Source organism: Cicer arietinum, chromosome 4, assembly GCF_000331145.2.
Source record: "Cicer arietinum cultivar CDC Frontier isolate Library 1 chromosome 4, Cicar.CDCFrontier_v2.0, whole genome shotgun sequence".
In the NCBI taxonomy this organism is placed as follows: domain Eukaryota; kingdom Viridiplantae; phylum Streptophyta; class Magnoliopsida; order Fabales; family Fabaceae; genus Cicer; species Cicer arietinum.
Genome location: NC_021163.2, coordinates 4,740,039 through 4,765,969, shown reverse-complemented (window position 1 = coordinate 4,765,969; position 25,931 = coordinate 4,740,039). Strand labels below are relative to the sequence as shown.

The 25,931-nt window shown below is 29.8% G+C and overlaps 3 protein-coding genes across 11 annotated transcripts in view; 1 reads left to right on the top strand and 2 right to left on the bottom strand.

The window, feature by feature from the left end:
* The window catches only part of LOC101494266 (uncharacterized), a 3,772-nt gene extending 2,811 nt beyond the window's left edge, over window positions 1–961 (bottom strand). The window contains exon 1 of the mRNA XM_004495547.4: window positions 591–961. The gene's annotated coding sequence lies outside the window, so the exon portion shown is untranslated. The remainder of the gene's footprint in view (window positions 1–590) is intronic.
* Window positions 962–5,343: 4,382 nt separating this feature from the next.
* On the bottom strand, window positions 5,344–8,733 carry LOC101492855 (uncharacterized). 8 transcript variants are annotated; one of them, XM_073367736.1, is made up of 3 exons: window positions 8,466–8,733; window positions 8,227–8,319; window positions 5,344–8,037 (listed from the first exon to the last, which is right to left on the bottom strand). In XM_073367736.1, the coding sequence occupies exon 3, from the start codon at window positions 7,842–7,844 to the stop codon at window positions 5,577–5,579; it is 2,268 nt and encodes a 755-aa protein (XP_073223837.1). In that variant the 5' UTR covers window positions 7,845–8,037; window positions 8,227–8,319; window positions 8,466–8,733; the 3' UTR covers window positions 5,344–5,576. The 8 variants fall into 8 exon arrangements, with proteins under 8 accessions (XP_073223837.1, XP_027189626.2, XP_012569994.3 ...); XM_027333825.2 differs by having other exon boundaries at window positions 5,344–7,942; XM_012714540.3 differs by having other exon boundaries at window positions 8,227–8,315.
* Window positions 8,734–11,124: 2,391 nt separating this feature from the next.
* On the top strand, window positions 11,125–17,140 carry LOC101492527 (phosphoribosylaminoimidazole carboxylase, chloroplastic). Of its 2 annotated transcripts, XM_004495540.4 has the most exons (15): window positions 11,125–11,642; window positions 11,938–12,153; window positions 12,287–12,398; window positions 12,739–12,801; window positions 12,890–13,028; window positions 13,212–13,267; window positions 13,746–13,819; window positions 13,970–14,117; window positions 14,279–14,452; window positions 14,889–14,976; window positions 15,068–15,184; window positions 15,619–15,834; window positions 15,923–16,017; window positions 16,253–16,359; window positions 16,782–17,140. In XM_004495540.4, the coding sequence occupies exons 1-15, from the start codon at window positions 11,443–11,445 to the stop codon at window positions 16,879–16,881; spliced, it is 1,905 nt and encodes a 634-aa protein (XP_004495597.1). In that variant the 5' UTR covers window positions 11,125–11,442; the 3' UTR covers window positions 16,882–17,140. The 2 variants fall into 2 exon arrangements, with proteins under 2 accessions (XP_004495597.1, XP_073223609.1); XM_073367508.1 differs by lacking the exons at window positions 11,125–11,642; window positions 11,938–12,153; window positions 12,287–12,398; ... (2 more) ...; window positions 13,212–13,267; window positions 13,746–13,819 and having other exon boundaries at window positions 14,077–14,200.
* The last annotated feature ends 8,791 nt before the right edge of the window (window positions 17,141–25,931 follow it).

Below are 25,931 nucleotides of genomic sequence, written 5' to 3'. Positions count from 1 at the left end.
ACTCTTTCCTTTCTTGAATCATCCCAATCCTAATACATACAAATGTACGTACAACTAGATGGTTAAATACAACAAAATATCAGGCGCAAGACACGTGGCTGTTGTCCATTTTAAGTAGGTTCAAGTGGTAACAATCGCACGTCATAATTATCACAAATTGCATACTGTAACGTTAACCGTTGATCTACAACTTCAAAATAAGACTACAAACACACAAGTCCACCGTTATACAGATTTCATATTCACAAACATTCCATTACACACTGCTATTAATTAATAACCATACCAGAAACTAACTGTCAGACGCACAACGACAAATCACCGATCATTAAAAGCAGATAATGTGTAACAGCAATTAGAAACTAAAATCACCTAATCAAATAATAGAAATAATTGCATTGAGCTAAACTTAAGACTCTGTTTTACTCAAGTTGGAGTATAGTAACATAAAATCATACACCCATTACTCATAATCAAATTGATGATAAAAATTGAAAATTTACTAAAACCCATGAGAATTCATAATAACAAAACAGTAATAAAATAATCAAATAACGAAAATCACAATAAAATTAGATAAGAGGCTTCACCTGATCCCAAAGGGTATCAAACCATGGCTTTATGATCTGTAAAAAAAAAAAAAGGATAAAACGAAAGGTGAGTAAAAATGATGAAAAAGACAGTAGAGAGAGGGTTGAAGGAATTGAGGGGCGGATCGGAGAATAAAAAAAGGGGGTTGTTGTGAATTGAGGAAGAAAGAAGATGAGTTTGAAAAGAAGTTGATGAAAATTGGCGGGGAATTGGAGAAAATCGGAAATAGAGGAAGAAGGGTAAGGAGAAGAATGAGAATTGAGAGAGAAGGGTAGAAGATTGGGAGGGTTGAGAAGGGAAATCCAGTGGTGAGGTTGTGCACAAAAAGAGGGTATTTAGGTCAAACAAATCGATTCTATCTTTTCTTTGGTTCTTTTGGTATCATTACTCTTTTGCCCCGATTCTCTATTTATATGCCAATTGCTTTATTGGGCTCATGGTTATAGTAGGCCTTTAACAGTTAAATATTTGGGTCCGATTCATGATAGAAATAATATTATATCCTAATTTACTATATGATATAATTGAGTCAAAAATAAGTTATTATTTATTTAACTATATTCTTATCGGAAAAATTTGATTAAAAATCAGGATAGGATAGAAAGATGAATTTACTATTTATCCCTATAAAATATTAATATTAATTAAATAAAAAGTGATATTAAAATAAAATAAATATATATTAATTAAAAATTCATATAAATATTAATAATTAATTTTTAAAAATATGTATAATTTTATCATAATTATAATTTTTTCCTTTAAAAAAATATACATCTTTTAAATCTACTTACAATCTATTTTTAGAAAAATATATTAATATAATTTTGTTAAGGTAGTTTTTATCATTATTTTAGAATAATAAATGTTATCTAATTTGTTATTGAATGTATATCACATTCACATATGATATGATAAAAATTTATCATGTTGATATCATTTTTTGTCCTTATCCAACTATTTTATCCTATTACTCTATATCTTATCTACCGTGTCAAATAGTCTATTAGTACTTAAAATTTTTGTATAAAAAAATAATTTTCTATAATCTCTTTCATTAAAAGTAATCATATGACGCGTTGAACGTTAAACGTGGATACATCTTTCAACTGACATTTAAAATTGAATTTATCATATTGTGAAAGTTTAATTTCTTCTACTAAACTCAACTCTATTAGTAAAGATATTTGTAAATTACACGTTATAATATCTTTATCTTGAGAGTAAAAATTATACTCAAATTTTTATGAAATATATTAGTAACATTTCTACAACCAACGTATGTTGGCTCCTTAGGGCATCTTTCAAATATATTATGCAATATAAATCATATTCTTAATCATAGTTTATTGATATTTTGTATGAACACTAAATTACTAGAGTCTCTTTTTATATAATGATAAAATGATTAACTAAAACTTATTCTATTATGTTGATTTATTTTATAATTCATCAATGAATTCAGCCACTCAAGTTTAAAAAAGAAATAAAATTCAAAACTATTAATATTACAAGTGCTCAAATTTATCTTATTTAAATTTGAAGTTGTTTATAAAAATTCATTGAAGTTAAAAAATTAGAGCTCGAGTAATGGTAGGTTAAATTGAAAAAAATTGATAATTATATAACAGAGTAAAGATAATCTCTTAAAAAATTAAAAATAATTATTTATTTAATAACTAATTATTTTTTATAGACAAACTAATTTGTTAGTAAATTAATGATTATATGAAATTTTTAGAGTTAAAAACATGGACCTCTCAAATAAAATTTTGTGTATCTCAGTTCATCCACCAAACAATTTATTATATTCATTATTCAAAAGAAAAATAACGAAGAGATTTTGATGAAATATATAGAGAAAATGCTAAATATAATTGCGATTTCTCTTTTAAATTTTTCCTCTAATATTCACTTTCAAAATTATATCAATGTAATTTAGTCCTTTATGTTTAGTTTGTGGAACAAAGAGGAACACTTTGGTAAAACTTGTGCAAAATAATAAAGGACCTATTTTGGAACAAAAAACATGATCATTTTCTTATATTTTTTTATAAAATAAGGGACAAAATAGATTTTGCAAGGCCATAAATTAATTGAATTGATTTTGGTTAAAATCAATATAAAATAGGCTAAATTACATCCGTGATCCCTTAACTTAATTTCAGGTAACGTTTTAGTCATTTATCTTTTTTTTTTTTCGGACTTGGTCCTTTATTTTAATTTTAAGTGACAATTTGATATTTTATGTTTTAAAATTTCAACAATGTTATTATTTTTTATACAAAAATTCAAAAAAAAAATTCAAACAAAACTTATAAAATTAATTATATTATTCAATATAATACAAATTTCATCAAATTCGTAACGCAAATTTTCAAATAAACTCATATTTTCATACTTTATTTGATATTGTTAGGAATAAAAGACTAAATCGGGAAGAAAAAAAAGATAAAGGACTAAAACGTTACCTGAAATTAAGTTAAAGGACCACAAATGTAATTTAGCATATAAAATAATTTATATTTAGATGGGTTGGATCAAAATTGCTTTTGAAAGTATAAATTACCAAATTAGACTTTAACAATACATATTTATAGATACCATTTATTTTGTCCTTTATTTGTTTATTTATTATAGAACAAGCAAAGATACAATTATTAATCACTACTTTTAGCACAAGAAGTGCTACAAATATATCACATAGACACACACATAAACTCCTATTCAATCAGGATTCAATTATACATCAGTAGTTTAAAATTCACAAACTCCTTCATCAAGTGTTTTGCAAACCAAGCATTAAGATATTACAAATTGAAGAGCCTGTACTTTATTTATGCTGCCAGCATCACCTTCTCACCACTGCTTCATTACTCATGCAGCCACTGTAATTACACTACCAAAAAAATCAACATACTCCTTCATCTAGTGTTAGTCACTCATGCCTTTTCCAATCTTTTACTGCCTGCCTCACCTCCACTTCAACTTCTCTTCATCAATAGCTGTGCCAGATTAATATTATTCAACCTCACTGTTCTTATTTTTGTTTTGACATAAGAAAATTTCCATCACCACAGTGTACTACACCTAACTTTCCATCACCTCTTGCTGTTTTATGCACACAATTACATTGCAACCTTTCATCATATATAAGTATGTATCATCAAACTTGCCACACAAACAAAATGATTAGCTATTGTTGCTGACTTCCTTGTGGAGAAATTGAAATTAATAATTTAATACTTCAGTGCTTAAGGAGAAATTACTTTTGACAAAACAAGTATTAATTAAATTACCACCCACAATCAAGGAGATAACATCTACTAATACTCCTGCTACTGCAAGACAACTAATCAAAAGATAGTAAAAAACACAGAATTACCCCTTGTCAATCTTAATCACCCTGACACCAACTACAAGCTATAAAAAATCCTGCAAAAACTCTTCTCGCTGAACATTACCCAATCAAATGCTAACATAATCCAATAAGCAAGGGAATATTTTTGACAATCTCCTGCTTAAGATCCATAAGCACTGCTGTCTTAAGATCCATAAGCGCATGCTGAAAGAAATAGCAGAGTGACGTCTCTAATTCATTCTATTACTATGGATGTTTCATTTAATGCAAAAATGTGCTAACAAATGGTGACAGGCAACATACACAAATTATCAGTATCCTTCTTATTCACATTCAATTTCTAATTAATATCAAATACTAGCAAAATAGAGATGCAATTTATCCAATATTGCCGATGTATTTTATCAAAACAGAGAAGCATTTTTTAAAACAATAATTCTTTATTCAGATGTTTGGTAACACAATCAAGATATTATCTAAAGTAGCCAATATTCGTTATTATCAGAATTTTTTTGTTTTAAGTTAATGGACAAAAGAGCAGTCTAGGAGCTTAACTTGTACCAAATAGATGATAAAATTTTGCTGCCAAGAATGATTTTGCCCTTCCAACTGTTGTGTTTGAGAATGAATCTGACCAATCTTTAGCAAAAATAAGGAATGAAGGTAGGTATTTTCTGCAATCGGCACCTTCCCAGCACTGAATTTGAAAATGAGTTATTGATGCAGTAATGATGTTCTCAGGTAGGCAAATGTGTGCAACACATACCTGCAGCATGGGGAATCAATTTCACCCAAAATCGAAAAGCTAGGGAGAGCTGCTTCAGATTAGAATTGATTTCAAGGACGAACGCACAGTTTGAGTTGAGTGCCGGCTGAGAACCAAACAAGCTGGAATCACGTTTCAGGGGGTGAAACATACGAGGAATGGTTCTCACTGTGCAACCAAAAATATGCTTATAACAAAAATAAAAGAGTGGTCAAATTGGAACCTAAAATAAATATAAGAGACCAAAGGTATGTATATCAATGCCACCAACTTAATCCTTCAATAACCACTATTTAATATTTTTTTGGGACAGCCATTATTTTATGTTATCAGTTTTGTTTTCCAAATACCATTTTCATGTTCATTTTTAAAGCAGATTTGGTGACAAAAATGATATCAAAAAGAGCAATTTGCCACTTTGATGTCACATATTTGTAAAAGACAAATTGAATGTATTTATATTGAATCATCAGAATAAAAGATCATTCACGAATTGAATGAAGCCAGAAGTAAACACCTCCAGAAAAAGTCACAAAGCATTTGGCTCGGAGGCAATTATTCTTGTTGTTAAAAATGGGGTCCCCCCCTATAAATCTGAGGTTGAAACATCCTTGCCGGAACACAGTAAGAAACAAACCATGGCATTAATATATATGTATTATTGGACAAGGCCGATTATTATGTACATGGAGAGCATCTGCTACAAATTAATTCACATTAATGACAAGTAAATAACATCATCATGTACTAGCAATTCTAAGCTATGAACCTATGAAGCCTAAAAATAAATAATAAACAGGAGAGAAAGCCTTTGGCAGAAAGATAACATAACATCACTAAAGAGGGTAGTCCAATTTATTAGATGGGAGCAGCACATGTGGTTCTAAAGTGACCTGTTTGATTGCAGCGACTACAATGCACCACTCTTTTAACACGCCCGCGGTCTTCTGCACGAACTCTCTTCTTTCTTGGTCGTCCAGGTGGTCTGAGTGATTTAGGTGGGTTAATAATAACTTCAAGAGCCTGGCTAACATTGGAATTTCCTTCAGACAACTCCTTCCAGAGTGATTTATCAGGAATTGGATGTATGGTTTGCGAGTATGTCTTGCGATAAGTAGCAACAGTGAAACAGCTTTCTGTGAATCTATGCACATTCTGCCTGCAGGAAAGAAGTGCTGCCACCGCATGTGCACAGGGCAAGCCATAAAGCTGCCAACCACGACAAAGACAGCACCGATTCCTTATATCAACTATATTAGTTCCTTCCTGAGATATAACTTCAAACTCAGCTTCGTTGGCGCGAAGAACCTGATAAGTGCGTGCACGTTCAAGAGCTTCTGCAACACGTCTCTCGGCAGAAGGAACAAGTATGGATGTCCACTGCATACTGGTCTCTCGGCGCTCGTTGAACCAAGTCATTAGCTGCCTTCTAATGCATTCTGTCATTTGAATTATTGGAAGCCCAGATGCCTCCGAAATCCAAACGTTTAAAGCTTCAATTATGTTGGCTGTCAAATGACCAAACCTCTGCCCCTCAAAATAAGCAGTAGCCCACAGACGAGGTGGAACTCTTCGAATCCAATATGCAGCATCTTGTGATATCTCTTCAATTTCCAAAACTTTAGCTTCAAATTCAATTATAGTAAGAGCATTGGCAGCTTCCCATAGAAGATTGACCAGCATGGTGTTATTAAATTCCTTACGGAAGCTGTCGCTCAAGTGCCGCATACAAAATCCATGGAATGCGGTAGGAAAATTTGCTTCAACGCCATCCACAATTTCCTTCTGTCTATCAGACAAAATAGTCAGCCTCGGCATGTTTTCAGTGTTGATCTCAAGCAGGTTATGAAGTTCAGACAGAAACCACATCCAATTATCATCATTCTCTTCATCAACAACACCAAATGCAAGAGGAAAGAGAGCTCCATCACCATCAAATCCAGTAGCAAGAAGTAACGTACCGAGATACTTACTCTTCAAATATGTTCTATCAAGCCCTAAGAGTGGCCGACATGCATTTAAGAAGCCATAAATAGATGCTTGAAAAGAAATAAAGAGACGTTGGAAGCAATTATCAGATGGACTTGCATACACAGATGCAATACTGCCCGGGTTTGTGCGTTTCACCTGTTCACAGTATTGTGGAAGCAAGCGATACCCTTCTTCAAAAGATCCACGCATTGCAGCCATGATACGCTCCTTGCCTCTCCATGCTTGCTTGTACGATAAGGTGATACCATGAACCCTATGAATCTCTTCCAATATCTCCTTTGGCTTGCAATTAGGGTTCTCCTTCAACCTTTGCTCCACAGAGTTAGCAACCCACTGAACTGAAGCTTGCTGATGGCCAAGATGAGAAATTCCTCCACATGTATGACTCTCATGAATAGTCCTGATAGTAAAAGTTGGAACCCCCGGGAGCTTCGCTGCATGAATGCGCCAGGGACATCCTTCACTAGCACATTTAGCAGTAAAGCGGGTCTTGTCAGATTTTATAGTCTGCATCTCAAAGTGCAGGGCAATTGCAGTATCCCTCAAAGCCCTTCGGCAACTCTTGACATCAGGAAATTCTTGGCCCACTGACAATTCATAACTTGGACTTACAGCGACTGTACGAGCCTGAATTACATGGGGTACAGAAGAAACCATAAACTGTGACTGATGAACAGCCATATTATTGGCAGAATCAATGCTCATTTCTGGGTTCTGAACCACAGCCAGGTCCATGTTCTCATCAAGTCCTTGACTTTCTGAAAGAGTCAGATCATTGTTCTCCGATAGGACCAACTCGTGGTCTTGTACAGGAAGGGACAACTCATGGTCATCATGCTCGGGTTTTTGATCCATGGCTAGCTCATGCTCGTAAGTTAAAACATCATGACCTTCTTGATTGTGGTTCTGTCCTAACCCCAATTCATGATCATGTTCATGGCCGTGGGCATGTTTCGATCCCAGTTCATGATCATGGGTTTTTCCTAGGTCCATACGATGCTCCTGGTCTGATCCCAGTTCCAATGCATGATTCTCGCTGAGGCCCAAATTATGATTATGATCAAGCATTGATTGTTGGTCATGACCAAGTGCCAAATTGTGACTTTGACCAAGTATCAAATCATGGTTAGCCATTGAAGATATAAATCACTACTTTGACAACAACAAGAAGTGGCACTCCTCAGCTTACGGTATAAATAACCATTTTATGGCAGAGACACAGTTGCAATATCCTACAGATATCAAAAGACAAGTCAGAGAAATCATATCAATCCTCTCTCCAGCTCATGGATGTTAAAGGTCCTCAATTGTATTGATCGAAACAAAGCTACAGAAAAAACAAAAGTGAAGATCAGCATGAATCCATTTTGCAAGTGAGTGAACTAACTAAAACAGAACAAGACAAACTTCGATGAAAAAAAAAAAAAACGACATCCATTAGTAACTACGAGAATTAGTAACAGAAAAAAGAAAAAAGGGAAAAAAAATCAAATAGCGAAAATCACAGTAAAATTACCTGGGAGATTTTTCAGCTTAACCCAAAGAGTATCGAACCATGATATTGTTGAACAGCTTTACATTGCAATTTACAAGTGAGTAAACAATCTAACTAAAACAGAGGGAACAAAAAGTACGATGAAAACATACATAAAACCACACATCCATTACCCATAGTTGAATAGATTGTAAAAATGAAAACTTTTCTAAAACCCATGAAAGTTAATTAAAGAAAATCAAATATGAGAGTGAAATTACCTGAGGGGTTCACCATATCCCAAAAGGGTATTGAACCATGGTCTTGGAATCTTGGGGAAAAAACATAAAATGGGAGGTGGGTAGTGCTGAAAAAGACACTAGAGCGTTTTGAATTAAGGATGAAGAAAAAGGAGTTTGAAAAGAAGTTGATGAAAATTGGCGGGGAATTGGGAGAAAATCGGAAATAGAAGAATAAGGGTAAGGAAGTTGTGAGGGTTGAGAAGGGAATTGAAGATCTGAGGCCATCCACAAAAAGAGGGTATTTAGGTCATACAAGTTCAACCTCTCCTTTCTTCACTTTCCTCAATTACTCTTTTGGCCTCTTCATTCCTATTACTATTCAAATAATATTCTAAAACAAAACAACTTAATAGATTCAATACAATTTCTAAGTGAAATTATAGGCATATGTTAAATTTGTCATTCAATTTTATAAATTGGCAATTGTATATTTGAATTTGTAAAATATGAATTAAAATAGTCGTAAATATTTATTGTTATATATTTTGATGTGACATTGTAATTGAATATATAACTTATTTATATTGATTTTATTTTAATATATCTTCTTGTACTTATAATTATACATAGACTAATTATAAATAAATTAGTCCATAAAAAATTTAATTTCATCGAAAAATTAGGACATGTTGTGATGACATTGATATAAAATCGATGTAGAGTGACCAAATATTCAATTAATATGTCATATCATAATTTCTAACGATAACAAAATTTAAATATAGACTATTTTAATTACTATTTTGGAATTTCAATATATATTTACTAATTTATAAAATTCATGAATTAATTTGGCTACCTCAATTGAATTATCAAATTACATATTCACTAAATAATATATATATTTGAAAAATTTGCTTGAATTTCACATTATAAAAACCTAATAATTGTTTAAAAAAAACTCAATTTTGTATTTAAAAATTAGTAGGGATGTTATCTTTTAAGTTTTTGTCTTTTTATTTTCATAATATTTTTTTAATTGGTCACCTATTTTGAAATTCTAGAATTTTTAACTCTTTCATAAATTTTTCAATTAAAAAATACTGATAATACATATTTTAAACGATGTAGCTCATTATATGATGATATTAACTGAATAATACTCATAAAATTACAAAATACTTTAAAATATCCAGTTTCAACTTTAAAAATAATTCATTTTTATAATTAAATTAATAATAAATAAATAAATAATTCATCTATATAGTTCTACATAATGAAATTGTATGTCGTGTTATTTTAAAATATATTAAGTCATTATTTTTTTAGTTAAAAAATTTAAGAGATGAATCAAAATTATCAGATTTTAAAATAAAAAGATCAATTTTAAAAGTTGATGAAAATTGTGAAAAAAATATTTAAATGTAGATATTTTTTAAATATATGTGACAAAAATATTTAATTGTGACAAAAATATTGGATTTTTAAATGTAGATATTTTTAAAATATATATGACAAAAATTGTGCGAAAGACTAAAATAATTCCATGATTATACAAAATTGATTCACACAATAAATACGAGAAAACAATCATAATTGAAAATATATAGACCAAACACTTTAAAGTAAGTGTTGCCTCTAAATACAATTGTGGGATAAAAACACGTTTGTATATTGTAAATACACACAAGAATCCCAACAAATATTCCTTTAGGTGTTCCAATTGTAACACAGTTTTTTTACATTGATTGTGTGTTTTTACAATATTCTTGTTCCAATTGCTTAAATTCATCTAAACTATTGAATTTTTACGGTTGTTTCTTGATACAGAGATGTATTTTTCATATTTTGTTACCAACCAACTTGACCCTTCAACTTTTTTTTAAAATGTCACGTAATCTATTTAACAATTCTAATAATTACTTCGAAATAGCTGAGTTATGAATTTTGTGTCTAGAACAATGCTGCATATATATATATATATATATATATATATATATATATATATATATACAGGAGTTCGAAAGCAGATTAGAGGAAGTATATATATATATATATATATATATTTTGATAAATAGCCATTTAAGTCCTTGAATAATATATTATGAGGTGTCATTATAGTATTTAAATGTATCAAAATTATAAAATCATCTACAACCTTATATTTTATCGATAAATTTCATAATTAAAATGTGTCTTTTTTTTATTTCCTTCGTCCCGCATTAATGAATTCACTTGTAAAAATAAAAATTATCTTAAAATGAACTACAATTTCAATTTCTGTTACACATTTTTCAATTGTACCATTTGATCGATCGATAGTATTTATATTATTTTTAATTTAATATAGGTTTAATTGCAGTTTTGATATCCTATTTTAGCTAAATAACGAAAATAATTCTTCATTTTATTTCTCCAATTTTGATCATAAAACATAATTTTAATCAAAAATTTAAATACTATATCATTTATTATCATCAAATTTTAAACTAAAACTGAAAGAAACAAAAATATTAATAATTTAAAATGGATAACTAATGCTACAATTAATTCTTTCATGATTTTAATGATTTAAATACTTAATGATTTTAAAGTAATTAAGTCCTCCAAAACAACTATTCTAAGAGACTAAAAATTAATCATTATTTTTTTTATTAATTTTGCTAGGTAACAAAAGTTAACTTCACTCAAAAAAAGTAAAACCCTGATTCGTTGTAGTCTTCACTCCCGCAGTCATCATCCTCTTCTCGCTACTCCTAAATCAATCAATAGCGACGGCGTTCATTTCATCTCTTACACTCATTTTTACAGTGAAGCTACTTTGTCGCTTTGATTTCTGCTACTAACCCTTTCTTACCTCAAAGTAGTGATAGTTATTTTTTTAATTCCCCCGAAGGAATCGCTTCCTAGCTTTCTCTTTAAGCCAAACGTGCTTTTGGTTTGTGTTTTATATAGCTGAAAAATAATCCAAGCTTTAACCTAAGACAAAACATTGTCACGAACTTTGAAGTTGAGCATGCTTCACAGTGTGCACACTGTGTCTTCAGGGCACACATCCACTTCATTATTTCCCTTCAAACCTTTTCATCCTTCTTCTTCAATCGCCTTCTACATGGACCAATCATCTCTTCTATCTTTCAACCTAAAGCAGTGTCGCCGCTCCAACCTCATTTGTCAAGCATCACACGTACAAGATGCAAATGCGGTTTCTCCAAGGTTAAATTTTGCATTTTTATTAATGGGTTTTGTTCGATACTTTATTTGAGAACAACCCTTTCAGGGTTTATTCTATTTATCACATATCAATGTAATATTTATAATTCAATTTTGTCAGTAATTTTTTGTATGTGAACACAATTTTTTTAACTAATTCACGGATGTTACGTGGAGAATTCACGTTTGGGTGTAACTGGAAATAAAAGGGGTGTAACTAGCAAAATTGTTTATAGTTTTGAAGTTTATGAAACTGAAAATGTCATGAGAAGTTTACAGTTTTGTGTTGTGTGTGTAGAAATGAAGAATCATATGTTCATGGACCATCTGAAATGGTTGTTGGGGTTTTAGGTGGAGGTCAACTTGGTCGCATGCTTTGTCAAGCTGCTTCTGAGATGGCAATTAAGGTTATGGTTTTAGATCCTCAGGAGAATTGTCCGGCTAGTTCCTTGTCTTATGGTCACATGGTTGGAAGCTTTGATGACAGCACTACAGTAGAGGAGTTTGCTAAGAGGTTCAAGTTTTTATGCAATACTTGTTATTTTGAATTGCGTCATTTGGCTTATCTCCTATGTATGTATCACTTATCTGAAATAATGTGTGTGCGCATGTGTGTGCACTATGTGCTGGTTTGAAATGGTGTTCAGGTGTGGAGTTCTAACAATTGAAATTGAACATGTTGATGTTGCTACATTGGAAAAACTTGAGAAACAAGGAGTTGACTGCCAACCTAAAGCTTCCACTATACGAATTATTCAGGTATTATATTGGTGGAGTTTTTCCAGTTTTTGGTTTGCAGAGTTGATGAGGATTGCCTTTTTAGGTATAGGAACATTTTTCCTATAAATACATACACTAGTAAGGACCTCATTTGAACAATTTTGTAATGAATTAAAATTTCCATGCTTTCCAAGTCCTTTTAGGTCCTCATCAGGAGTTAGCTGAGAAAATGAACAATTTGGTATTTTTAGCCTTTATAGAGAAATCCTTCTGCATCCCGCTTAGACTTGTTTGTTTTAATATTTTTGAATGTAAGAATAATAATGCAGATGTCGAACTCTGAATTACTTCCTTTATTTGACTATTCAACATATTACAGGATAAGTATCAACAAAAGGTTCACTTCTCTCAGCATGACATTCCACTTCCAGAATTTATGCAGGTTTGTAATGTTTTGCTCTGCTGCAATATAGTGTTTGAAAATTCATCTTTAGGATTCTAATTGAGTGGATGAAAAATACATGGAACAGATAGATGATCTTGAAGGTGCTAAGAAAGTAGGGGAACTTTTTGGCTATCCTCTTATGATCAAGAGTAGGAGATTAGCTTATGACGGACGAGGAAATGCAGTTGCAAAAAGTGTAGAGGAACTACCTTCTGCTGTGGATGGTAACTAGTTTTTAACAGTCACATGTTTATTCTTTCTTTGAGAAAGTGAGAACAAGAAAAACTTATCTTTCAGTTCATACTTGTTGTCTTTCATTAGCCCAAAGTAGAAGAAAAAGGCATTCTACCTATTTGATAGGTCCAAACTTTTTTTTTTCCTCTTTAACTTCCCCCTGAACTATGCAGCTCTTGGAGGATTTGATCGTGGTTTATATGCCGAAAAATGGGCACCTTTTGTCAAGGTCAGTATCTAAATCGTGTTGTTGACAGCTGATGGTGATTTTCCAGTCCATGATTCACAAATTGTATGATGTAAAGCAATATTTCTGGCTTAAGCCAACACATCTTGAATTTATGCATGTTGTGACCAATTTATTGAGTTTTGTAAAATGATAGTTTCTACTTATAGTGACGACTATGGTTCTCAATCAGATAACTGTGACTTCTTTCTTATCCTGTAAGCTATGTGAATTATTTTAGGATGTAAATTATTCAAATGCTATACCATGCTTAGAGCACTTGCTAAATGCTCTTACTATTAAATCTTCTTGGTCCCAAAGAATTTAAATTACATTTTCTAGTGCTTTCATGCAACTTGCTTATTTAAAGCTTGCTTTTTGATTCAAAAAGGTCTTTCCTGTCTTAAAAATTCCAAATTTTGTCATATTCTTCGATGATTTGATGCATTTTCTTGTGATTTTGCTCCTAAATTAATGGCAGGAACTAGCTGTCATTGTGGCGAGAGGAAGGGACAATACTATTTCATGCTATCCTGTCGTTGAAACTATTCACAGGTAACATACAGAACAGGTATATGTTATTGATGTGTAATATTATATAAATCGCAAACCAAATTCAAAACTTGCATTATGGTCAAATTAACAAGCAATGTACCATTTCAGCTTCCTTATACATCTGCTTAAGGATTTATTTTTTTGTTATAGAGACAACATATGTCACATAGTCAAGGCTCCAGCAAATGTAAAATGGAAGATTAGGGAGCGTGCCGCTGAAGTTGCTTTCAATGCTGTTAACTCTTTAGAAGGTGCTGGTGTGTTTGCTGTTGAGTTGTTCTTAACCGAGGACGGACAGGTTGTGCATTTATTTCTTCACCAACTTTGTACTTGCCTCAATATTCTGTTCTTCTAGAGTTCTACATTAGCTTCTTTATACTAGTAAGTTTGATGATCCTGCAAATGCATTATGTTGTTTGTTAATCCAATCACAGTTATTGTGGCCGTGTTTCTCGACAGATTTTATTAAATGAAGTCGCACCTAGACCTCACAATAGTGGGCATCACACAATTGAGTCTTGCTACACCTCACAGTATGAGCAACATTTGCGGGCTGTTGTTGGTCTTCCTCTCGGTGACCCATCAATGAAAACTCCAGCTGCTATCATGTACAATATATTAGGCGAAGAAGAGGTATTATTAGCACATGATTTTATTCAATTTCCTTTTCTTTTACCTTCTCTACTGTAAGTTTAATAGAAGTTCGGTTTTCTTCCATCCCCGTAGTAGTGACAGTATGTTATTTACTTGGGACTACTTGTGTTTCATCATCATCATCATCATCATCATCACCATCACCACCACCACCACCACCACCAGTGCATTGTTGGAAGGGAGTGGTGCAATTATTAATGAACTATTTGTTCTCATTATTATTGTATGCTGAAAATGTAAAAAAATGAAGAGTAGTTTAGTTAATTCTGTTATATTCATGCTTGACACAGTAGGCAATTAAACGCTTGTTAGAATGTGTGGAAATCAATTTAGATGTAAAATCGTCCTGCAAGTATCTGAACAAATCTTCTGCTAATTAAGACTCTACTCTATCAAATCTTCTGAATGATTTTAGGGGGAGCTTGGTTTTCGATTGGCTCATCAATTGATGAAGAGGGCATTGACCATCCCTGGTGCTTCTGTTCATTGGTACAATAAGCCAGGTAAACTTCTGGTTAAGCTGCAATTTTTGGTTGCACATTTGATAACCTGTATGGCTAAATATATAACATCATTGTCGTGACAATGTGTCAGAGATGAGAAAACAACGGAAGATGGGCCACATAACAATTGTTGGGCCTTCCTTAAGCAATCTTGAAGGCAATCTTGCAACAATAATAGAAGGGAAAATATTAGATGACACAACTGCAGGTTATTGACACAAACTTGTCTTCACTCATATTGTTATTGATCATATGTAAGTTATGTTACTAGAACAATGAAGAGAGAACTTTTGTTTTCATTTTCATTTTATATTTTTATCATCTCATATGAAATAACTTAATAGTGAAGATGAGTATAGTTCACAGCTAAATACCCAATTTCATCGGACTTGGGATCCATGTAAATTTGAAGATTTATATCAATGACTCAATTCTTCACCTAGTCAATCAAAATAAGCACAACATGTCGAAGAAAATATGTATTTCTTTTTTCCCTTTGCCATCCTTTTTTAAAGATACAATTGATTATATATTTCTAAAAATAGGTTGAAGATCAAAACCACTACTCTTTATGTTGCTACATTTGAAGTTAACTTTTTTATTCCCACATAGTTATGATTTCTTTTGTTGGTTAAAATGTAGTTGCTCCACGTGTGGGGATCATAATGGGCTCTGATTCAGATCTGCCTGTTATGAAAAGTGCTGCTGAAATCTTGGAGATGTTTGGCGTTCCTCATGAGATAAGAATAGTTTCAGCACACCGAACTCCGGAACTGATGTACTCTTATGCCTCGTCTGCTCACAAACGAGGCGTTCAAGTTATTATTGCTGGTGCTGGTGGTGCAGCTCACTTGCCTGGTAAATTACTGCAGTTGTGCTTTGTATAATTTCTACAAAATCAACTGTCTTATCGGTATTGATCGTTGATTAAGCTTTCAAATCTCAGGTATGGTGGCTGCTATTACTCCCTTGCCTGTTATTGGTGTTCCTGTGCGTGGTTCTTCCCTGGATGGAATTGATTCACTGTTGTCGATTGTCCAGGTACAGTTCTCACTTCTCAGTGATCTTAACGTATTCGATACTTATTTTCTATGCCCCACATAATTGCTTTTCATATTTGTGAACCATTGCCAGGTAGACTGATAAAATATTCTGACAGACTAATCACGATTCATGTTAACTGTTGGAATAGTAACTTTTCCGCAATTACTTGAGTTTATACATTGCGTTACATTTAGTTGTTTCTTATGAATGAATATGATTGTTGGGTGTGCAGATGCCAAGAGGTGTCCCTGTTGCCACTGTTGCAGTTAATAATGCAACTAATGCTGGGCTGTTAGCCGTAAGGATGTTGGGTGTTGCCGATGATAATCTTCTGTCAAGGTTTGCCCCTCCGCTTCTCGTCCTTTCTGTGAATTTGTGATGTAAAATTTGTATCTTGATACATAAGGACTCATTTACTTCTGGTTTTTTCTATTTTCATTTCCATTGATAAAATAAACATTAGAGATGACGTGATAGAAGCTTTTGAAAATGCATTTTAAAAATAGATTGAATATTTTTGAAAATTCTAAAAAATTTCAAAAAATTGTTTGGAATGTTTCGAGAAATGCATTCTCTTTAGGTAGTTGTCGTCTCTCTTTCACAATTATAAAGGAAAGTCCATTACCAAATTTCATTCTAGCCACTCACGTACAAAGTAAAAATTGAAAATGTTTTCAGATTCTAAAATTCACATAAAGAAAGAAATGGAAGAATTATCCCACTTTCCACTTATTTTGACGTGGCGTTTATAATGTGTGCAGGATGAGCCAATATCAAGAGGACCAAAAAGAAAGCGTCTTGAGGAAAGGAGATAAGTTAGAAAAACTTGGTTGGGAATCCTACTTAAATAGTACTAGTTAGTTGAACCCCCTTAATTTGGTGATTCTTTGGATCTACTCTCATTTTTGGACAACTACAAAATTTTGATGTGTTTAGACCCCGGGGTATCGATAAGTAGACCGAGACTCGTCAAGAAAGTGTCATGTAAGCATATGTTAATGTATTGTTTACTAAATTAATATACTTTCTAGTGCTAACATGTAGTAGCAGAGAAGAAAAATAATGTCATGTTTGATATCGACTTTTATGGAAATGAATTACAGTCGTGGGATTGATTTTACCATCTGGAAAGTAAATGAGTCTAGAATCTTTTGTATCTATTTGTTTTCCACACGTATCAAATTCTAGCTTTAGGATTAGCAACTTTCTTTGTATGTTAGACTTTGTACCTTTGTTTTTTTAGAGAAAAGAGAAGGATGTCTTGCAATTCTTTCTTAAAAGAAAATTGGATGGGAAGTCAGAAGAGTTTATTCCGAAATATCAAACCGACGAGACTTCCAAGAATTTGTCTCTAATCCAATATCATTCTAGTCTTAAATAACTCGGATTTGATTGGGTTGACGTGTGGGTTGGTCGTGTACACTTATACGATGGCTTTTGAATTGTGAAGTAGTTGTTAAAGGTTTTTAATGATTTAACCGCTGTATAATTGAGTGATTGTACTTTTTTACATTACGTATATAAATTAAATTTTTGAAAATTTCTATAGCACCCTTGAAAAAATAAGATTTTAACTGGTAAGTGCATTATTTTTTCCCGCGTCAACATCCATATATTATATATTGAGTAGATTAAATTATTTATATTAGTAAAATTATCTTTTGAATTTAGTCTCTTTAAATTTAATAAATTATTCTTTTAAATTATTTATTTTAATTAAAATTATTATTAACCTAGAAGTTCAGAGCTTATGAAACTGCTCCACCATCAAAGAAAATCGCTCTACTTTCCACCGTTCTTTCACTACTGCGAAAAGATCATTCATTTGTCTAACTCTCAATTCGCTGCCGTCATTTCCAGGTTCGACCATGCTTGTCATCATTGTGCCGTCATTTCGAGGTTAGTCTTTAATTATTAATGAACTTTTTATCTTTAATTATTAATGTAAAATTTGGCTATTAAATATTAATTATTTTAAAATAGAATAAAAATATAAAACTTAAAAGTTTGGTAGTGTTAGATTTAATAAGTCCCTAGATCCTTTTTAGAAACATAAAAGAAGTAAAAAAAAAAAAACTAAAGTTTTGGGTCTGGTCGTAATTGGGCCTATTGGGCTAATATCAAGCAGATGTATCGTATTAAGTCGAATCCCAAACCAAACTATACGGCTTATATTGCGTGGGAAAAAGTTTGTATGCTTGGGATTAGTTGACTCTATCCATCAGCTTGACAAACTAAATAGCACGGCAAGTCACAAAAAGCATAATTAAACGCTTTAGAAAATACTATACAAAATTTTGAACGTGAAATTAATAATCCGAATCACAAGACTCATTCAACTACGAGTAATTGAAAGGAAATTTCTGAATGTGTTTGATCTAAAAAATTTGAATCACATTATATTTATACATACAGCTTGAATGTCACCTTAGTCCATAATATTAAATCTTCTTTTGACTATAATAATGGGTTGCTAGACGAAAATGTTAGTACTGACAACAATAATTCTGCTATTGGAATCGCAAGAAATAACGGCAATAAAGCCATTATTAATAGAGAAAGAATTAGTATTATTGTTACAAAATAATGTAGCAATACAGTCACTACAAAGAGGTCCTATTATGAAGGTTCTCGCCGGCCATGTTGCTCATCCACCGCCAGCAGCAATTTGTTTAAGGTATTTTCGCTTGATTTTGTTCGTGTAGTAGCCATCAATGATCGTGTACATTCTCAAATTTGCACATACAAAGGAAATATACTATCCCTAGTTGGGATCCTATTTAGCAAAAGTTGCAACATGAAATAAATCACCTTCAAATACCTCAACGGTCAAATTAACACTTAAGAGCAGTACGATTTCAGTTTCATGTATTTGTATCAATTCATTTTCTACCACAACAAAAAATAGGAAACGACGAGATGCACAATTGCACGTTCCTTAAAAACTTGATTGCAGCGGTCGCACGTGACTTTTTAATGAAAAAATATAATCTTAGCCCGTACATACATAAATAACACCCTTAATTAACGACTTGTGTTTTCCGACACTTCTTTTTACTATTGCCTTTTTTTTTTCCCTTGCCATCTAAAAACAATAAAATTTTGGCCAAACCGCTAGACATTACAAACACCATCCCAAAGCAAAGCTGAATACTTTATACTAAAGATGTTTTCAAATTTGGTTCACTAAAAGTTAGCTGCTTTTAAAACTCATTTAATGTTAATGTTCAACATATTTTTACTTTGATAAAAAATATTTAATATCAATAGTTGAATATTTAATATTAAATAGATAATTTAGTAAATTTAAATTATATTTTATATAAAATTTAAAATATTAATTATACTTAACTAATTTTTTTAATAACCATAAAAATACTTATTTTTGTTTATAATAACATAATAGTGGGCGAATGGAGTACTAAAATTAACAAGGGAAACTCCTACTAATTTTTATTTTTGCATTCTTGAACATACAGCATAGTGAGTCGCGTTAATATCTAAAATGACTAGTCTATGATGTAAATTAAATTTAGCAAGAATTTACGGAAGTCTCGCATTTAATATATAATAAATTAAATTTTTGGTTCGATTCTCTTTATCCTAACATAATTTTTCTATTATAATAGTTTGTAAGGGTTCAATCTCTTAATCATTTAGTCGAGTGTTTGGTGCGCACAAAAAACGTATGTAGAGAGACTTTAACCTTTAACAAGAATCTGATTTAGTATGTGCAATTAGGCGTGTATCATATCTTAATTTACGAAGGAAGAAAATTACAAATGAAGGTGTGTGGGGGGCATTTGCATCAGGTGAGGTCACATGCATGGCTAAGGACAGGGATTGGGGGAGGAAAACAACAGTAAAGAGTTTGGTGTTTGGTCTCAGAGCTGGACCATGCATTATGGGATTGGGATGCAATGCAAGTACTAGTACGTTGTAACTAATGCAAAAACCCACACATATGGTTGTGGTATATACCTACCATATATTGTTCACATTGCACCCAACACCAATTGCATTTAAGCGTCTCATCATCACGCACGCTTCACTAAATTAATTTATCTGTCGGCACAGAATGCAGATACAAAATTTTCACAAATTTAAATGCTTAATCAACTTAAAATATATGGGTGATTACAATTAACTACTACTTATTTTTTAACATCATCCATTTGTGCCATTTTCACATGTTAAATATATTAATTAATCATTTAAATATGCATCCTTGTCAAGTGTTCAGATATATGATATAAATATTTATTAGTCAAAAATTGTGTTTCGTATTTGATAATTGTACTTAATAATGATCAAAATTATATTTGTAGTTAATTGTATTTAGTGGATAATTAATGAGTTGTAATAAATGTTAATGTTCATTTACAATTATTAAATATATTCAACCACTTTATTTGAAATGTGTTAATCATTTATCTAACTTATTGTAAAAAACTTATCTGTCAAAATAACACGACTCTAAAATGTATGCATTAGGTATATTTAGAATATAATAATTAAACGGTTACATGAATTTAAAGTCATTATAAAATATTAAATTTCATTTTAAGTTCGGATAATAAAATTAACATTTTTTAATCCTTATAAAATTATTCTGCAAACAGTTTTAATGTAGGATGAATGTCGTCATATATTTTTAAATTATTTTTTGCCAAAATACTTGCAACATTGTAAAAAAAACTATCCACAATAAGTAAGTTTAAAATTCAATTTCTAGATATTTTTGTTACTTTTATTTTTATTTTGAGTTTATGACATTTAAAAAATTCATATTAAATTCATTTTAATTTAAAAATTTCTAATTTTTTATGGAAAAACTATTTTTAATGTTTTAAACGTTATCGCAAAATATCATTCAAAAATTTAAAAATTCAAGACAATTAAACATTTTTTATTTTAGTATAAACTATAACTGTTTGCATGATAACTTTTTAAGGACTTGAAATGTAGTTACTCTATGGAAATTAAAAAATAAAATTTTATAGAGACTAAAAACTTATTTGAACCATAATTAAATTAAAGTTTTGCTAATGTAAATATTACTCATTTTTTAATTGATATAAATTAATCACTAAAAAAAAATCTTCATTTGTAGCGGCCAAAAGCTCCACAAAGAGAAAAAAAAAAAGTCACAACAAGTAAAATTGTAGCGGCATAAAACAGTTACAAAGTTTTATAGCGGTCAAAACCACCACAAAAAATGGTTTTTTTATTACCATTTGTGAAGCTTTAAACCGAAGGCTAAGCCCACCACAAAGTGCTCCAATTGTGAGGATTAAAGCTGTAGCAAATTAAAAAAATTATTTAAAAAATAATTTTATAAATTCAAAATTAGTATTAAAAAATTTATTATATTTAAAAAATTAATATTAATTTAATTTAATTTTGAATAAATATTATATATAAACATAAAAATATAATTTTAATATTAATTAAATTCATAGTACCAACTAAAATAAAACATTCCAAAATAACTACATTTTGATTTGAGTAAAAATTTACAATTGAAATATTTTACTAGCACTTTTTTTTTATCTAATCTTACTAACTTTAAACTTTAAAAATAATATTATAACCAATTTTAAAAATAATATATTATACATTCTAAATAAAATATAAACGCTCTAAAAATAATTTATAATCGTATAACATTCTTTAATACTAATTATACAAAATATTAATCTATATTTAAAATGCATTCTATATTAACTTGATGTAGAATATTGTCTGATTTGAAATTTACGAATAAATAATAATCATTCATTATCAATCCAATAACACCGTTATCAAAATGAAAATTAAATAATATTCATTAAATAAATAACTTAAAATAAAAATAATAAAATCAAAAAATAAAATATAAAATAAAGACTTACCGAAACTCGATATAAAAAAGTTAATGAAAAATATTTGTAGAGAGAAAAATTAGAGATAGGGTATAAATGAGAAATAAGAGGAATAGTTATATATATAGGGAGAAAAGAAGACATTTGTGACGACTAAAACGACTACAAAATGACAATGGCTCTATTGTGTATGTGAATGTCTAATCCTCATAAAAAGTAATTTTTGTGGCCGCCTAAACCATAAAAAATACAACAGAGTCATGCTTTGTGGCAATTTAAACCTCACAATGCTCCAACATTCTGATTTTGTGATGATAATGCCGCCACAAAATTCTGATAATATTTTTAATCCATAAGTCATTTGTGAAGGTATTGACTGTCATAAACTCAAATAACTTTTTTCTTCAACAATTTTGTGGTTATTTCGTCAATCGAATGTGACGTTAGTTGTTTTCACGTCTCAGTATGATATCTATTTTATTCATGATTAGTATATGAATTTCAATCTGTATCAAATATATTCAATTAATAATTTTAATATCATCAGCATTGTATTTTTATAAATATAGATATTTCAATTATTTTAATTTTATAGATATTTCAATTATTTCATAATATTAATATAAATAATATAAATTTATTGAAAGATCTATATTTTTTATTTTTAATAAATTTATATTTATATTATTTTTGATCCGTGTATTTTTTTTAACATTAACTATAAATATTGTTTTTGAATGAAAACAAAAAACGAAAATACAAGTGGAAGGATAAATGGGAGAAGGGAAAAAAAGTGAGTGTCTGATAGTATTGATTTTTCTGGAGAGAGACCCTACGTAGAAAGGCAACATATGGCTGAAAAGACAGGATTGGAATTTATGCACACAAATCAATTGACACACCCTAACCATCCATCATGTTTTTGGACCACCTATCTTGCTTTTTCAGATTTTACTAGTATGTCTGCAAGCTTCGAATAATGCTAAAAGTACACATCGATAGGATACCTACATTATAGCTACAGTATACCAGTACGTGTATATATATACATGGATGCACGAATTAACTATATCCTTTAATTGTATGTTTGATTTATGAAAGAAAAACAAAGGAAAGAAAATAACGAGAAAGGAAAATAAATAGAAAGTGTAATGATTATTTAATTGTTTGGTATATGAGAAAATTAAAAGAAATCATAAAAGAAAAAATCATGTTAACAAGTATTTTAAAAGACACTTGTTAAATAAATAAAAAATTATTTTGGGTAAAAAATTATATTTTTTACAATTATAAAGTATGTTGTACACAAATTTTGATATATATTTTTTTCTCTGTATTTAGATTTTCAATAAGAATTTCAATGATATTAATTAATATTTTCTTAAAATTAAATAAAAAAGTATATTTGTGAAATAACATTAATATCTTTAAAATAATAGTTTAACTACAATATTAAATATTATCCATAGAGGATATGTTGGTCAATTTTGTAGTTTTTATAATGTTTATTTTCATATTGGGAGGAAATGTTTATTATGCGACCCATGGTCTCTTTGACGGTCAACAACAATCCAAGGGAGGAAAAGGAAATTGAAATACGTGTTTTTCTTTCTCTCCTTTCTTTTGTATTCCGAACAGAGTGAAGCCCTGAGGGAGTAAAATGTGATTTTAAAGCCTTGATGGATCTTATGTAATTTACATATGATGGAATATTTTCCCATCTTAGTGATAAATCAGGGCAAAATGGTGATTTGGTAAAAAAGAAAGAGAGTTTAGAAAGGACAGAGAAGTAGTAATTATGAAGGGAAAACTGAAAAGATGTAGTAGTAGCATCAAGCATGTGCATGGAATCTTATTTTGAATAATGAAAAACAAAAAGTAACAGTAATATTGTGCACAAAGGTCAAGGTATGAGGAGCGGCGAGCGCGTGTTACGATGGATGGGTGCAGTGCAGCTGCAAGACTGAGAATCTCTTACACAAATCCAACGTCATCATCAAATATTAATAAATGACACCTAACCTTCCCGCCCCACCCCTCATTCTCTTCTTCTTTTCTTTCCTTACATTATTACATTTTTATTTTTATTTTTAAATTATTCCCTTTGCTTTCTTAACCTACTTCTATATTATTTGCTTCTAAATGTTAATGTTTCATTTATTTATGTTAAAGTGAAAAACTTTTTTATTTTATTTTATTATTTATTTATTATTATTTATATAAATTTTCAATGTAATATTTTATATATATTTATAATATTCATAATATATAAGTTTAATAAATATAATTTGTTAAAAATATTTTATATTTTATTTATATATATAATATATTTAAATAATTTAATTATTATAAGACGAAAGGAGTACGTTTTTTGGATGACAAAATGAAAGAAAAAAGAATGCTAAAAGAATGAAAGTGAGATGCTTTTATGGTTGAGAATAACAGTTTTTAAACTTTAACAAAATTCAACTCACGGGGGTTCTGAAACATTTATTTATATTTTGTTTATTAGTGTATGTTATAGTGGTTGTTAAATTTTAATTCAATTGATTAATATTAATATTAATATTATTAAATTAAATATTTTGTTAATAATTTAAAATTTAAAATTTTGTAATTATGTGAATTAATTATAATATAATTTATTATATTCTTTAAAAAAAATACTATAGTGAACATATTAGCATTTTTATGATAATGAATATTTAATTTTAATATATTTAAATATAAATATTACTTTTAAGATTTAAAATATAAATAAAAATAAAGTGTTAGATATTATATGATTAATTTGATATCTCAATTATATTGATACTCTAAGATAATTATTCCTTAACAACACTCTAAAATATTATTATAAATAAAAAATAAAAGAAAATACATAATGCTTGTAAGATTATATCAAAATTCAATAAAATAATTTTTTGTGACATAAAATACTGCATCGTTAAAAATCTTATAAAAAAATATTAATTTCACTATTTTTTAATTTATGTAAAAAAAGTTGCTTATAAAATGAGGGTAAATGTATCATTATATATTGTCTCCGTTCTTTTTTGTGGCTTAAGATTATTAGCACAAAACAATTAAATAATTAAATTTTGCTATTTTTCATAAAAATTTCATTTTGTTTTGTACCTTTAAATACTATTTATTATTTTAACCCCACTTATTTTTACTCTACAATAAATAAGCAAATATCATTTTGACATAACAATATTTAGTAATACTTTGAAGTTAAAAAATAACAAACAAAAATGATCACAAATTTTCTACAAAAAGAAACAACACTTAGGAAACTAAGAGTATATTATTTAATTTAGTATTTAAGATAGTTGAAAATACATCAATTATTAATATAGATAATTTGTAGTGTACCAGTACAGTGTAACACATTTGAAAAATAGCTAGGGTTCCTTAAGCATTCATAACTTGTGATATGGAATATCATTTCCTTAAATATAGGATGTCTCCATACCTCAAAACATTATTCTTTAGTTTTTGGAGGAAGATCATTTGTACAACAAAAAAAGATAAAAATAATGTGTTAAAAGTGATATTTTTTCTTTTTAATTTATAATGTTTTTAATATGTGTGTTGGATGATCAACATATCCAACATATTTAAAGGATTTCAGAGTCTTGACCTTAAATTATTGTAATCATTTGTTGTTTTTATTACGACAAACTAACACACCTATATGGTATTGCTATTTTATTTTTGTATTAGGTAAATCATATAATATATGGTCTTTTATAAATTAGTGTTTAAAAATTATATAAAATTTTAATGATGATTGATAATATTTTTTAAAAGAAATTATTAACAACTCATCTCGTATTTAGAGTTAAGACAATTGTTTAATTAATTTGAGTTCGAATATGTTTTTTGAAAATACATTTATTTATTTCATTTTAAACAAACTGATATAGACTAAATAATTTCATTTAAATCTTAAAACTTAAAAAGATCATATTTACTAAAATTATCGTCTGACTGTAATTAAAATTTTGTTAAATTTTAAAGACCCTTCACAGTGAACCACCA